Here is a 16,066-nt window from a genome sequence, read left to right as displayed (position 1 = left end):
TACTTTTCCCCACTACAAATCAATACAAATACATCTTCCAGGATGACAATGTCCAAATCCATACAGCACAAGGGCTCACTGAATGGTTTAATAAGTAAGAAAATGATATAAATCACATGCTTTGGACTTCATAGTCTCCAGATCACAATACAACTGAACACCTATGGGAGATTCTGGACTGACATGTTAGACAGTGTTCTACACCATCATCATCAACTGAATGAATATCTTTTGGAGAAATGGCAAAGTTGTTCTGGAGGCTCATAATGGCCCAAACACCTTACTAAGACACTTTATGGTTTTTTTTTATATGTATGCTTAAACAGCTTTGTGCTGTTATTTCTCAAACAGCACAAATATATAATGACATACAAGCGCGCCCAGTGATTTTTTTTTACAGCACAATCAAATCGCAAACTAACATACATACATTTTTAATTATCCAAAATATTAATCCAAGCACTTTCCCTATGTTGGACAAAACAGTGGTGTTTTATCGTATGGTGATATTTACAGACATTACTATGACCAGGCCATTGTCTCTCGATTTAGTAGAATATTTTGGAATAGCATCAGTTTTGACTAGACCTAGAACCAGAGTACCATCGACTCATATTTGGACTGCTTCTTGTTTTTGAATGTGCAGTACTAACTATAAGAAGGCAGGAAACTATAATTGGTGGCACACATTTCTTTCTCTCAGCTAGGCAATTTCACACACACACTCACGCAAGTACAACTACATGCAAAGTAATTAGGCAACCACAAAGAGGATTCATTTGAAAAATATAAACATTTAATAAAGGCTACATCTCTTCATAATTACAATAATTAAAGTACCAAGTCATCTTTAAAATGATGCTCTATATAATGCATAATTTACATTTATGTGGAACAGAAAATAACAACCAAAAAAAAAAAACCCAGAATAGATAACAAGATATCCAAAGCATTAAAAAAAAATCTTTGCAACATAAACCCCTTTAGAAAAGCAAGGGAATATTACACCCTGAAGCAGGGCAGCACATGGCATGGTATCCATGTAGGCACAGGTACTGCAGTCTAAAACACTGACATTAGTCAGTTTATTCCTTTGCTGATGCCAATGCACAACTACACCCTGTCCAGGAGCTCCATAGTTCTCTGTAACTCAGTATACTCTTGCCACTTTGGAGGGAACTTCCATACTGGGTACACCTAACTTCTCTACATCCTGCTGGTTTCTATTTAAATGGTGCTGAAATGAAGAAAGGCCACAATTTTTCTTCAGTGGGATTAAGACATCAGCATTGCTGTATAATAATCTCAGGGTACGTGGTGTGTGTTTTTTTTTTTTGGTTGTTTTGTTTTATGATAATATTCCTTCAAGGCTCCTTGCCAAAGTGGTTTAATCCTGTGCAATTCCTAGGCTCAATAAATCAAAGGCACTATGATGCAAAATGGGACAGAGCCCTGGATGCATGATGAACAGAGCAAATATCGAATCACCAGAGAGGGTTGAGAAAACTGGGTGGTCCCAGCACGGAAGTCATCTCCTCATTGGACAGCATCAGAGACTCCTAGCATTTACTTATAAGGGGGACTCTAGCACTATGACCATGCATGTGTTACATTGGAAAAAATCTCCCAATTCAACTAAGCAGCTTGTCCATTAAGCTGGACATGGGGCAGGAGGGAAATGACAGTTTAATAAATATTAATATTCTTTTGTTGTTACAAAAGCACAATATAACGTGCACATACCTCTGTATACACACACGCACACACACACAAACACTCACGCACGCACACACACGCTTACAAACACCTGCAATTAACACAACTAAACCTTGGTCAGCAGTCCATGGTGCAGGATGCACCGGCTCTGTAGCGATCCCTCAAAAAAATTTTTTTTTTTAAATTAAAAACCACATACAGTCACCCGCATCTTCAGACAGTGGTATACTCATAGCGTCTCTTGACCATTCCAATTGATAGTTAAGGTGCCTGATCTCCCAGGCTGCTTTGCTGGAGTCCTCCACCAGTTGGTATACTTCATTGGCTAGTATTCCTTCAATAGCTTGATGAGCCAAAACAAAACAAAAAAAAAGTCTTTGTGGATATATTAAAATTTCTTTATCTTAGAAAATACAGGTCTATGTGTAGAAGTCCGTTTCTTCGCTTGTTGGCCTTGAGTGGCAAGTTATAGTACTGTTCACTTGAGGACGTTTTTTTGTTTTTAGTCTGTTCGTTCCACTTTTCCCAGGATTTTGCCCTCATACATGGGAAGAATGGTGCCGTCGTCCCATACTTCCTCAAACACGGCTCCGCACTCAAACTCGTCACTGGCCTTCTTGAAGTAGTACCTGTGCAGAGAAAAATGGCACATTAAGGGTTAGTGCGGTATAATCAAAACACGCTTTAAACATCTGTTTTTAAATCATTTTTCAGCGGGATGGCCTGCCCCCTACCCCCTTGCCTCAGGTCTCGAGTTCGTTTGCAATTATTTGCCTGAATCAGCAGGGAGCCTTGGAAATGAGCTACTGACGAGAGGCTCGAGGCAAGCAGCCATTGGTAGAGCGTCAATGTACAGAGGTCAAAAAGAAGCCCCATGCCTTCCACCTTCGGATGTTACTCAAGGCAAGAAAGATGCTTCTGATCTTTCCAGGCAGAGGTATGGCTTAAAAGGCCTGAAGGGTAATTAAAATACCCCCCCCATGACTCTAGTATTGGGTCTTGCATTGTTGTGTGGGCCCACTTTGGGCCAAAAAGGGGGCTTTGCTCTAAATTAGAGGGCGGCTTAAATCCTGACGTCCCTCCTCTCTCTTGCTTGTCGCCAGTGCTCCTCTGTCTACTGGTGTCTAATTGGGGCCGCTGTCAAATGAAGGGCTTCTTTCACAAAGGTTGATATTTTGGGTGCCGGCAAGTCTGCATGTCACCACACACACACACACACACACACACACACAAAAACGTGCGTACACACAGGCTCTTGCTTTCTCCTCTTTCTTGGCCAATGACCTGGCCAAGGTTAATAGAGAAGATGGCTCTCAAGTTGACAGTGTTGTGACCTGGATTGAGGGGATCATCATCATCCCCCTGAGGTCACATGCTCCAGGCTTGACCCCTCCCCTCCATTCCCTTTCAAACGGAAACAGGGGAGAAAGAGAGGAGTGGAGCAAGGGTGGTTGTTCCAAATAATTAGCTCTGTAATGGAAAATGCCCCCGTTCACTAGCAAACGTGCGCTGTAGTGTGCACTTGAATTCCAAGAGCTAACTTTTCATTTTATGAGTGGACTCCACCAAGTCATAAAAACAATGCACATAAAACATCTAGAGGATGGGGTTGGGGGTGTGCAACTTCCAGCAAACAGTTGGCAGAAGCCATGGCTACTAATAAAAAAAAAAGTAGAATGTGTTTGCCATACAGGAAGGTTTCTCTAAACAAGAGGCCTGTGGCATCTTTATTTTTCCTATCATCTTTGCACAATGCTCAATTCGGAAAGCGAAAGAAGAGCAGCCCTTACTTGCTTGAAAAAAAAAGAGGAAGAAGTGGGGAAAAGAGTGCAAGAGAGAAGTCTTTCCACTGGAACACATTTTATGTGGCAAGATTCTTCTCTGAGCAACATCTGGCACCAATATCGTCTGGCAGTGCTGGCAAGTACTGTTCTTTGTTGAAATGCTGCCATGTCCCAGCTCCACACATTTTCTGCTATTAAAACCATCAGCTTTGAATTCAGTTGGCCTTGAAAAAAATATTACAAAGAATGTGCAAGGTAGGAGAGCTTTAGTTCAGGAAGAGGACTGTGTATTACACCTGGGACACTGACTCAGCCGATAAAAACTGTAATTAAGCGCATATATGCCTCTTGCAGGAAATGCTCGGTTTTGAGTGGCTAATTTGAAGTGGCAGTCATTTGACATTCAACTATAACAGGACAAAAACAAATATGTCCTTTGATGTAAATGAAAAATGTAAAATCGATAGCTTATGTAAGCACATATACACACATACAGTGCATGAGAGCAATGTAGCTTGATACAATCGCTGAAGAATTTACGCGAGTCTTAGTGCATGAAATGAAAGACCCGGGCTTCAAAGACGTGCTTATTAAGTGTGCCTTACGAAGAAATCAATACCAGATGTGACCAAATGGCTCCAGTTAAAATTCCCTCTTTCCTTTTCTGTACACCCACTGCATCCCCCCATCTCTGTCTCTCTCTCTCTGTCTCTCTCTTTCCCTTCCTACCACCAACTCCAGTAAACAGGCAGCAGTAAACATTCTCCTCTTACACACAACAGCAGAGGCTGTTCTTTGAGTGTCTAGCTAGAGCATGAACCACTTCAAGCTCCTGAAACCATTCAAGGGCGCCTTTCTTCACTGTTACCTTCAATTACGTACAAAGGAAACACATGGCTCCACGGGCCTGTCTACTAGAGGGTGGGCTCAAATTCACCAATCGCACAGAGTCATCAAGGCCTGGGAGAAGAAGCGAGTGTGTACCTGTAGTTGCCTTTCTTGCGGAGCTGCTCTTTGAAGTGGCCTAGGGTGAGGCTGTGTGTCTTCATCATGCGCCGGTAGGGGATCTCCTCACCACAGAAGAAGTATGTGACCACAGTTTCATTGGCATGGCTGCCAGGAGGCTTCTTTGGCTCTTTTGGGCTGTGGGGAAAGACGGAGGAGAGGAAGAAGTGTGAGAGAGGACACAGTGCGCAAACATTCACTACATGAATTACACTGCCATAGCTGAGAAAAACTTCTGAGGTTGAGGGTAATATGCATGTAGTTGCCTTTTACTACTTTAATTTTAATACATAGGACCAGACTGGTCTAAATCTTTACTTTACCCACTATAAGAGAAATCAATTCTAACCTCATCTTAGGTCTAACACAATGCAAGGTGACTGAAGCACTGGTCAGATCAAACACCAATAAAATTAACCATTTCACTTGACAGGGAAAAGATATGAGCTGTAAAAAGGGACATATAATTCATTTCCTGTCACCATTTGAGTTTAACAAGTTGAGCTTTAACCCTGCAAATGTGTGAACACTGGAAGCTTGAGCAAATAAAAAATGAGGTGTATGGTATCTTCTTGGTGTACATTGTACAATAGATAAGGATGAGCTGACTGATCACATTCCATACACATTTCCAGAATACTTACTGCTCTGATTGAAGAGCCTGGCTCTGGAGAGATGCAGCTCCGGTTTGAACAGGCACTGCATGGCTCTTTTCTCTTTGAAGGCCTTGCGTTGAATGCCTGATAGCAGAAATTGATAATCAGGATATGGTACATGTATATCATACTTTCAGTCAAGCCCAGAAATACAATGCTGAATACCAAACAAGCTGAACAGGTTTGCAAGAGAGGGCCTCACCTCTGTTTGGGGGGTTTGGAAACCTCTTCCAGACGTCGGCAGGCTTCCTCCAGCTGTGCCAGGGTGTTGGGTGGAGGTAGAGGGGGCATGGCTGGGTCCTGGATGAATGGATGAGCAGGCTGGTGGGTGCGGAGGTGCCCAGAAATGCCTGCACCGCCCCAAGTGTGGGCGCGTGCTGACTCGGAGCCATAGAGCTTCCTCGTACTCTGAGTGCTGTGGGAATCGTGTATTATCAAACGGTTATTAACGGTAAAGACAAGCATGGTTGGGTCAAATGGATTTTGAGGGTGGCATGCTTACCTGTGCGGCCTGTGCCTGGCCTGCCGATCGCTCTCCAGGATCCACTGCCAGACGTTCTGTGAGCGGTCAGCGCTGTCAGTGGGCAGCTGTAGGGTGGCGCTATCTGCACTCTCACCATTCACCTCCTCACCTGACCTACAGAGACGCTTGGATAAAGCACTCGAACATCTGGAGGAGAGTAGAGGAGAAAGGAGATATTTAGATACAACCGACAGTTAGATACAACCACCATACACCACAGAGGCAGGAAGTATGGCACATCAGCTACTAATATCTTACTCCGAGTAACAAAGGAGAAAGTCAGCAGGGTCACCTAAACCCAAAGGACAACTCACCCTTGGTTCCCCTCGCCAATGCTGTTCCCATGCTCAGGGCCCAGGCTGCGGCTGCGTGTGTATGGCGACGGACAGCACTCGGGTACGGCCGGACACATGCCCTGCACCCGCCGTGCTGCCTCAGCCTCAATCTGTTCCTTGCTCTTGGGCACTGAATGGTGATGGATGTAGTGGTGATGGACGTGCTTGGAGACAAACGTTCGTCCAGATGGGTAGGCAGGCATAGGCACTGTGCCACCCACAGGCCTGGTCATAGGCCGGGGTTCAGGTGAGCGAGAGCGGGGCGAGTGGCGTGCCACTCCGGGCGACTGACAACCAGGTGTCCTGAGAACGCGTGAAAGGTGCTCATCTAGGATGGCCTGCGGGTCGTCCTCGCTCGAGCGGCGCTGCGAGGAAGAAGACAGCTCCGACTCTTCCCGCTCTTCCTCCTGCATGAAGACATAAATACGACTTTAGACAAATCAAATGAACTCTGATTTTTCATGCACAACCCAAAACTGGGTGCAAAAAAGTTTCACAAGCAAAGCTATATTTCTTCCAACAGGCAAGTGACTGGACTTAAATTACATTATAAGTCCAGTTGACCTGTTCTCAACATTAAAACCACCAGGATTGCAGTAAACTTTCATACATTTAATGAAATGTATTGTGGAACCTATATACAAAAGTTAGACACACGTTGGTATGGAAGGTGAGACGGCAGTACACACTGACCTCCTGGATCTGCTGCAGTCTCTCTTCCAGGGAGCTCATAGTCTCTTGTTCTCTCTTCAGTCTTTCAAGTCTGGCAATGAGCTGAGCGGCGAATGCTGCTGGCTCCACCGGGGTCATGTCCTTCGGTGGCCGCCGTGGCCTCTACACATGATAAAAATACAGCTGTTATTGCTTTATTTGTGTCGTTACAACCTTGTAATTGCTTTTGGCAACACCACATATGAATGTGGTTGTGCCAGTAACACATATTAAACTAGAACTAACAAAGAGAGAGGCTTGATTCATACAGCTGCCCTCTACCTGAGTGCCTTTTCCATACACACACTGCGCCCTTCACCGCTGGTGTGAGCAGTTGGTCACACTCTGAGGAGCCTCAGCTTGCTCTCTCTGTAGTGCCACCAAGCCACTTCAAAGAAGCTTTGGCAAATATCAAACGCACACCAGGGCTGGGAGCGACAGTGGCTTTACATCCAGGAATAAAAGTCACATATCAACAGGAGAGGAGGGAGAGAGAGAGAGGGGTGGAAAAACAGAAAAAAGGAGAGGATTAAAAGAAGGGAAAGGAAGATGAGGAGATGAGTGGAGGCAGTGGGGGGAGATAGTGTGGAGTCAAACAGAGGGAGATCAGAGAAGCAGAGGTAATTTATTTGCCCACCACATGCTGGGCACTTCTGAGCTACAGTAGCCACATTATGTGTTCAGGTGGGTGTATATGTGGCCATGTTCCCACATATCTGTTCAGTTATTATGGTTATATTTGTGCTGTCTTTCATGTTGTGGTCTCTAATTACTCTGAGGAGACCTGTTGGTAAGTTCATGGGCCTATTACACCCAAACCAGAGGATAATCTTCAGGAACAAGGAGAAAAAAGAATGGAAATGACGCTGACTGCAAAGACAAAGATCGTCTTGTGGACAATGCACAAAGCGCATACATGCATATACACGCATACAGAACTTTCGAGTTTGTTCTAACTGGTCAAACTGTCTTTGTTCATAAAGACATGGCACTTCTGAAAGCTGCTCAGCCAGCATAGACAACACAACACCAGGAGCGTCCTCTGTCTCACACACCCCATGGAGGGAAAAGAGGGGGGTAGCGCTGCTGGATGCTGTCACTTTTCTCCAAACTGGTTCCATTCATCTAGTGATCAAAGCAAGGGAGTAGATTTTGTTGCCCCAGGATAAAACAGACTCATTTAGAAACGCCTTATTTACATCAACTTGCTACTTGATTGCTTTTAGAGTTGTTGTCTTCAAAAAGAAAAGTTGAGGTCATTTCCCAAAACTAGTACAAAGTGATCCTGAAGATTTCATTTTAATCAGCTGTTGTAAGAGAAGAGTGATACCGGGGGGCTTCTGTGTGTGTGCGCGTGTGTTTTAATATACAGAAGAGGGAACTTACAGGAAAGGCAGGTAGTGAGACCTGGCCATTCATTCGCATGTTCCGATGCATCTCTCTCTGAAGCTGCTTCTTGCTGCCCAGTTTGTACGGCGGGATCCCATCACTGCCAGGAGACAGAACGAGTGAGAACATATTACACACACCCCATTTACTGCAGTGTAAGTTGGACACATTGTGCCAGGCTAGCCTGAAAGGATTCAGTGAAGGAATCTGGAGCTTCCTAACTCCTGAACACAGGAATAACACTGATGCAGCAATGCTAGCTAAACCTTAACTAACATGAACAAAAAGCAACATATGTCATAGAGGACTTCACAGCACCCTCCCGTCAAATGCTTCCTCTCTCCAAACACTTTTCTCTCTCATAAAACTTGGACGTCTTCATACTTTTTTCAGTGTGATTTTTAAAGCTTGGACACTTTCCTCTGCTTGGGCTTTTTTTCTTGCCCACTTGGAAGTGTCTGACCTAGCCCTGAATGCTGTCTCCAGCGTGGCTTTGAAAGCTCACAGTCATGCGCACAAAGCCAGAGCTCCAATCTTCATTTGGCAAGCGGCGCTGCAGTCAGCCTCTGATCTCGGCAACATCAAAAGGCTGGTTTGTAAGATAAGGTAATGTTTGAAGTCGGCGCAGAAGCATTCCCTAGTGTCCAAGCAAATCCATAAATAAGATATAAGCAACTCCCCCCCCCCAACACACACACATTCTTCCCATGCTCCCTCGCTCTCTCTTTATCTAGAAATGAGATTCAGATTTGCTGTGCCTTTTAACTGAAATAAAAAAAAATGAACTATTGCAATCAAAATGGTCCCCAAACAAATAGACATCTGCATTTTCCTCGCCTACTTGCCTAACCCGCAGTGATAAAAGTTAAACAGTGAAGAGAAGGAAGGAGCACAACAGCTAGTGGTGAGTAAGTTTGAGGGGCAAGATGAATAAGGATGAATGAAGAGAAGATATGGCCTATTATCATGTTTAAAATTATCTATAGGACGAACATTTGCGATTTTCATCGACAGGTTTAGAAGCTTATTGGGAGCTGAGAGTGTGAAATGGGGTTTAGAAGTATTTCAACAGATAAAACACAACTCTGCTGCATAAAACAACAAGAAGTAGTCAAATTATAGCTAGAAGAGATTAGTTTTGAACTCCAAACAATAGTTGAAATATTCCGCACCTCATACCATAAAGAAGAGCAACCATGCTAGCACCATGACCTCTGCCAAAATATTAATCTTCCAAGTTTAATCAGCCTGGCCTTCTCACACTCACACATACACACTCCCACAAGCTGTGCGTTGGCCGGCTCTTTGAGGCATCAGGGGAACAGAAGCTGGCCTCTTTCATTGGCCTAGCTTTATGGGGATCGCCTATTCACTTGGGCAAGTAATTTTCAAAGCAGCCAGCCACCCTCTTATCCCCCTAAGCTCGCCTTCCTTAACAATGGGCTGAAAGCGATTCGCTTAAGCCTTTCATCCACCATGCACTTTATTCCTCACTCCCTGCACTTAACTATGCGCGCGCACAATTGGCTCCACTGCTAACACACATGGGGGGTAGGGTGCTTCGAGCTTCGAGTGTGTACGGATGAGGGGGTTTAGGGTTGAGAGGATAGAGGAGGTTGCCCTAAACTCGGTGGATCCCAGGTGACATGCTCTCATGCTCCAGAAATTGCTAGCATCTCATCTGGATGCCTCCGTGCCAGGGCTGATCAAGAAACCCATGCCATGCAAGCCCAACTCACTTTCATTTACTGCCAGCTCGTCTCAATGAGCATCTTACGGTCCACATGGCCAGTTCTCCGCTTCTCTTTCAAGCCAGGAGACAATAGGGATGGGCGTGGACAAGAAATAATGGTGGCCACTAGGTTTTAGCAAAGCACAACAAGTGAGGTCTCTTTGAGTAGGAAGAAAACCCCTGATGAACTCAAAGCAATCGGAAGAGGGGGAGGGAATAATAAAAGCCCTATTTCCTGTGGCCAAGTTTGCAGACATTGGTATTATTTAGTATTCAAAATGGAGCATGCTGTATTTCCCAAAGAACGGGTGCAAAGGAGTCTTTTCCAAAGCAGATACGCCAGAGCCGAATCCCCTTGCTGCAGTACACCAACGCATCTGAGACTCCGCACATTCCTATTAATAAACATCTACAGAGCCAACTGCCAAGCGGAGCATTATCTCTTCTTTACCAGCTTCAAACAATAGATCACCAAAATAAAACAGACAGGCCATGGCCACACAGCTATACTCACTCTGCATATACAACCCGAAAGCAAACATCATCCACAGTGTCTGGTGTTGTTTACTGTGTTGTGCACTGTTTGCTTGCAACTCTTTACAAAGACACAAAGCAGGACTTACACACTGCTGTCAGTCATTGACATGGAGTCGTCTGTCATGGCGTCGCTGGAGATCTCGCTGTCGTTGGCACTAGTGGTGGGGGCGAAACTGCAGCCAGAGGCCACATGGTATGGGTTGGCAGGATCGCAGCGCCTATACGACCTGGACAGACACAAAAGGCATGTTAATATGGTACTGTTCCAAGAGCACAGTGTGGTACTATTCTAACCTTCTAGAATAGTCAGTTTATTAGAGGGTGGATGTCTTTGGATTCAACCTTTATTAAAAAAAAACAAAAAACTTCCCAGCAAGTCATGCTTCTGCATGTAGGCTATATGAAAAAAGGTATCAGGGTTTGGGGGCCGTGAAGTTACCTCAGTGGGGTTTATTCTGTCTTTCATGTGCCCTCCACACCAAACCCTTATGAAGACTGAGTGAGCTGGGTTGTAGTAAGTAATACAGTTTTATAAGCGGTTTTATAAGCTACATGGTGTATATGTCCCCAGAAATTTGATCTTTGGGCCTTTTGTTGCGGTCAACTACTTGGACCTACTGCCTGAGAAGAATCGCCATCTATCTTTTTTCTTAAATAGTATTCCTCCAAGTGTCATTTCTTTCTCTCATCTCCTTCCAACATTGTGGTATACTTCTTCCAAATACCCATCTAGTCCCTCCCTCCCTCTCACCCTCTCCATTCCTCTATCCTGCTGTGACACATTCTTGTTTCTCTGAAGGAGGACAGGAAGAGAGCCTGTGCTTACTCTGAGAAGAAAAGCAAAAAAAAAAAAAAAAAAAAAAAAAAAAGGACAGGGAGACAGTCAGAGAGAGATGGAGGGAGAGTGCAAAACTCAAGGGAGAGACAAACAGAAAGAGCGCATGAGACAGATCTAAGAACTCATAGCGAGTAGGAGACCATAAGAGAGTGGAAAGAAAGGAGGAAGTGAAGAAGGGGGAAGGAGGGCCTCCTTTATGAGAATGCCTACTGGCAGGAGGGCTGCGAGGAGTTAAACAGCATGACTGCGGACAGAGGCCCCAAGTCAGACCTGACCTTTGGAGGCTCTCGCAAAGAGTCAGGTATTTAGCACAGCTGGGCTCGCATTTCCCCCTCCTTGCCTCACCCTCTCATTCATCCGTTCTTTCAGGAGGAACCCCCCTCCTCCCTTTCTCATCTTCCTTTCCGCTTAGAAAGTACGCTCAGGCTCCTTCTGTGGGATTTTTCCCCCTGTCTTTGGCAGAGGAATGAGATAAAAGTGGAGAGGGAAGTGAAATCATTGGATAGTGGATGAAAAATCAGAAACAGAGATGATGATGGCAACTGGCTCAGAGAAGCGAGTGGCTGTGGCTTGTTTTTTTTCCGCAAATAACTTGAATTTGAGGGGCGATGGAGAAAGAGAGAGAATAAGAGAGGAAGTGAGAAATGAGTTCCACATGGCTCAGATGAAAACAGCCCAGATGCAGGGAGAGTAAGAGAGAGCAGCTCAAAGGCCATCTTTCAAAACTGGAGCCTGTATGTACATTATGTGCTTTTTTTTAATGTAACCTTGACTTATCAGTATTCTCAAACGCCTGGAGCTTATCTACGTGACCAACATGAGCGAAGGGGCTTAAGGAGATTGAGATGAGATGAAACTTACTCCGGATTCCCCTCCTAGCAGAGCTATTAGCGGATAAACGTGAGTCTGGTACCGCACCTCGACGCCTCTCCTCATTTACAATGCTAAACCACACCAGGCTAGTGTGCGCTAATTAGCGCCGCTTGTGCTAAATGTTAATATTAATCGTAGCGCACAAGAAACAACTCTTAATTACAGTGTAATAACAGACAGAGCTGATTCCAAGCTTCCAGTTAAAAGCTGAAGAAGTCACTGGGCTTTGAAGGCATCCCACAGTGGTGCTGGTTTTAACGGAAGAAGTTAAGCTGTCCTCAGAGGATACAGCATACAGCCTACCTACAGCCATGCTAAAGTGCTTATTATTACTTACATAAGCCCACATACTTATTCCTAACAAAGCGTTTGAGCTGTTAGGATTCCAGATATCGTCTTTTTTGGATGAATGACACAATCGGCTCCAGCGCTTTGATGTCCGGAGGCGGATTTGCTCTGAAGCTCCATCCATCAGCGGAGCGATTTCAAAGCACAGGAAGCGAGCACGCGCCAGCAGAGGGCCGAGTGCGCGCGCGCGTTTCAGCTCTTAGGAAAAGCTGATACTAATGAGAGCAGTGTGAGAATAAACCTCTTAATAGTTACACGACAGTAAGAGAATACACCGTCAACAACATTTATTATACACTGCTGTCGCTTTGTATGAAAGCCGTGGCGCTTACTGAGGAGGAAATGTACCAACTTTACCAAAGAGTAGGAGTTTGGCAAGGTCTCACCTGTAGTTCTTCTCCAGCACGTCTACAGTCCTGAGAGCAGGAGCAGACCGCAGCGCTTTAGCCGACAGTCCGACCACAGCCAGCGCTTTGGCTTTAAAGTCATTACAACTCCATTCCTCCTCTTCGTTTAGAGTGGGCAAGTAGCCACAGACGAGTTTTAGACTCCCGAGCGCACCGGGGCCGGTATGCGCGGGGTTTTCACCGCCACTGCGCACGTACTCGAGGTAAATGTCGGACTGCAAGAACGTCTGGTACGCGTTCTCCTCCATGCTGGTCTGGATCTCAGTCTGCGCCTGGTCGAACATGGCCGAGTCGATCTGCTGTCGCTTCACGTTGTCCCGAATAAAAGTCTTGGTGGCCGGCTTGAGGCGCCTGCCGACGACGCCATCGGCTTCCACGTAGCGCTTGTAAATGGCTTTGGCCACGCGCAGCGTCTTGCCGTCTTTGAGGTCCATTTGGCGGAAGCCGTTACACGCGAACCAAAAGTCGAGAGCATCGGCACAGCGCTCGCGCTCCAGAAAAACCCGGAAAAGGCGCGCGCCGTCCTGGTCGCCTAGCAGCGAGTGCAGAGACTTGGTCCAGCGCGCGAGCGGCGAGTCCGGTGAGGCGCTGCCCTCTGGCTCCCCCAGGCCTTCCTCGTCCCTGCGCGTCGATTTCGCCGTCTCCTTGACTCTCAGCGCGGTCATTTTGCTTGGCAGTTTGCGGCACTTGGCTTCGCCCTCTTGGCCCGGCACGGGCGGACGCGGAGCATCTTCTCGGAAGCTCGTGGCCACGGGCTCCGAAAGCGCCCCGTTCATGGCTGCACGGCTTGTGGCTCCTGAGCTCGGCTCTAATCTCCCTCCAACTCTCGCTTCAAGTTAGCGGGGGAGCACCTCTGTCCGGCTTCTCTCTGAAAACACACACAAAGTATTGATCTAATCAAAAGCAGATCCGCCCCAAACTTCAAAGCGAGAGCGCGCTCACACACACTCTCACACACTCACACTCTCACACACACACACACACACACTCACACACTCACAGGCTTTCAGGAGGGGGGAAAGCTTCTCAGGACTCCATACAGCCATTCTCACAATTCTTATTTTACCAGCACTTTGAAATCGACCCTTTGTTGTTATTCATCCTAGTTCTAGTATAATCATTCACTAATTAACCTTAACCTGGGTCTGACATTACAGTTAATTACTATCAAAACAACGCACACAGTCGCTCTCTGTGCACGTTACAACTTAGCTTATATATCTGGAGGGTGTGTGTGTGTGTGTGTGTGTGAGAGAGAGAGAGAGAGAGAGATCATCACATCGCTGAAGTAATGATTTAACGCCTTCGTTCAACTAACTTACAGTCAAAAGCAGATCCCATCACAAACTTGCTGAGCTTCTCCACTTCCAGCTAAAAGCCTACACGCAGTAATCAGTCAGATGCTCACTGTAACACGCGCTCTCCAACCGGCCTTGATCTAATCCATAAAACACTTTTAATGTTTACATAAATAAAAACACATCTCCAAGGCATGCTGCATGAACCAAGAAAGCACGAGCCTCTTATCAGTTTTAAAACAATCGCACTTTCTCGCTCTTTTCTTCAGCATGTTCTAACAGAAAAGCAACGGAAATGTCCCCTGAGCACCCGGCGTGCCATCACTAACCCGCACCGAGTCCCCGCAGAGCAGAGCAGCACCGCAACCCGATCCCCTGCGCCCCGCACCAGCACTGCTCACAGAGCCAAACACAACCGAGCCTCAAACGCCTTCCTGTGAGCAAACTGAAATAACACTTACAGCACAAAGTCCTGCGAGGGAATTACACGAACACGCGATCCACCACACACACACACACACACACACGCACACTACTTTCCTTAGTGCTCAGAGTTAGCGTTTTCCTGCCCGCCTGCTTTTTGTGCAATTCGGACAGCAATAAAGAAACCGCAGCCTTTTCGAAAGAAAAAAAAAAAGATTAATAAAGTAAATGAATAAATAAAACGCCCCATTCAACTTCAACCCCCCCTCCATTAAGTCCGCAGGAAAGTCTAACATCTCAGGGGGGCGGAATTCCACACACACACACACACACACACAGTTCTTTAGACCGGGATAATGAACACTCTGCAAAAGCAGTCAGAAGATTATTACACTCGCTAAAGTGGGTTAAAACTACAGAACACACCGTCTAGGATGAAAAGATGCGTCTTTCAGCGTTCTGTGAAGTTAAAAGGACGCTATTGGACGCTGCTACATTACTTCAAAGCGAGTGAAGACACATCAAAAGCGGCCCTGTGGGGCCAAAGCAAGGAGAACATGGAACTTACCATCGACCCATGAGTTGTGTTCCCCCAAAACTCCAGCGTTCTCCACCAGTCAAAAAAATAGTCCACAATATCCAATACAGCGGCGCTCCTCTCGTTTTCCGATCTGTTCTTTTCTTACAAGTCGCAGAAAGGAAATTTAAAAGCGGTTCCCCCCGCGTTTTTCCTCAAGTGTTTCAGGCAGCCATGCCGCACAGCACATCTCCTGTAGGCTATTCCAATATGTACTGGGCTCAGGGTTTAAGTGCGGACATCAAAGTAAGAAGCCGACAGCCAGGTCCCGAAAGGTACATAGAAAGAAATGCGTCTGTTGGAAAGGAAAAAAAAAGTACACGCCTCAGAACTACAGCGAAAATGCACACATTTTACACAAACATCGTTCTAAGAGTAAGAATATCGATAGACAGATTTTAACTAAACATTTAATTCGCTCGTAGAAACTTTTAGCGAAACAAAAGTTACTACCAAGTTGCAAGGACCTTATCAAAGGCAAGCGATCTTGCGCCAACTCCCCGAGGCTTTGGAACGTCAGAAGTAAGTGATCTGCCGCCCCAATAGCGTTACATCCCTGCGATCCTTCTGTTGCTACATACACTTTCAAAGCTCACAAGTTTACTTTAACCCATTCACTGCCAAAATGCGCCGCAAAACGTAATACGTGCTTACACAGTCGTCTAAAGCAGGGGTTCTCAAACTTTTTCAGCCAGAGACTGTAAAGTCAGTTCCACACAACCCTTAATATAGCTTTATTTTATAAACATAATCCAACTTCTTAAATATTAGTCTCAGTGTTTAAATGTGTACAAAATGTCTTTTTTTTTTTGCCTCACACAGCACAAACTGATCACTGATTCTTTGTATGACTCTTTGTTCTGAGAACGAATAAGTCTGATAATAGTGGGTTGTGATTTCCACCATTTTCATGT

At 45.6% G+C, this 16,066-nt stretch overlaps 1 protein-coding gene across 1 annotated transcript; it reads right to left on the bottom strand.

Moving 5' to 3' along the window:
- Positions 1-774: 774 nt before the first annotated feature.
- axin2 (axin 2 (conductin, axil)) lies at positions 775-15,620 on the bottom strand. Its single transcript, XM_026916236.3, has 11 exons — positions 15,144-15,620; positions 12,834-13,722; positions 10,475-10,615; positions 8,117-8,219; positions 6,713-6,853; positions 5,999-6,426; positions 5,664-5,831; positions 5,364-5,576; positions 5,150-5,245; positions 4,485-4,643; positions 775-2,345 (listed from the first exon to the last, which is right to left on the bottom strand). The coding sequence occupies exons 2-11, from the start codon at positions 13,628-13,630 to the stop codon at positions 2,219-2,221; spliced, it is 2,373 nt and encodes a 790-aa protein (XP_026772037.3). The 5' UTR covers positions 13,631-13,722; positions 15,144-15,620; the 3' UTR covers positions 775-2,218.
- Positions 15,621-16,066: the final 446 nt, after the last annotated feature.

This window comes from Pangasianodon hypophthalmus, chromosome 13, assembly GCF_027358585.1.
Source record: "Pangasianodon hypophthalmus isolate fPanHyp1 chromosome 13, fPanHyp1.pri, whole genome shotgun sequence".
NCBI classification, from domain to species: domain Eukaryota; kingdom Metazoa; phylum Chordata; class Actinopteri; order Siluriformes; family Pangasiidae; genus Pangasianodon; species Pangasianodon hypophthalmus.
Note: the sequence above shows the minus strand (reverse complement) of the source record. Positions and strands in the feature narration are given on the sequence as shown.

Excerpts from the sequence above, each read along its gene's own strand:
- axin2 (XM_026916236.3), bottom strand. The coding sequence starts at position 13,630 with ATGAACGGGGCGCTTTCGGAGCCCGTGGCCACGAGCTTCCGAGAAGAT. Across the intron at positions 5,577-5,663 it reads GCCAGGCACAGGCCGCACAG|CACTCAGAGTACGAGGAAGC; the intron begins GTAAGCATGCCA and ends CGATTCCCACAG. Across the intron at positions 2,346-4,484 it reads CGCAAGAAAGGCAACTACAG|GTACTACTTCAAGAAGGCCA; the intron begins GTACACACTCGC and ends TTCTCTGCACAG.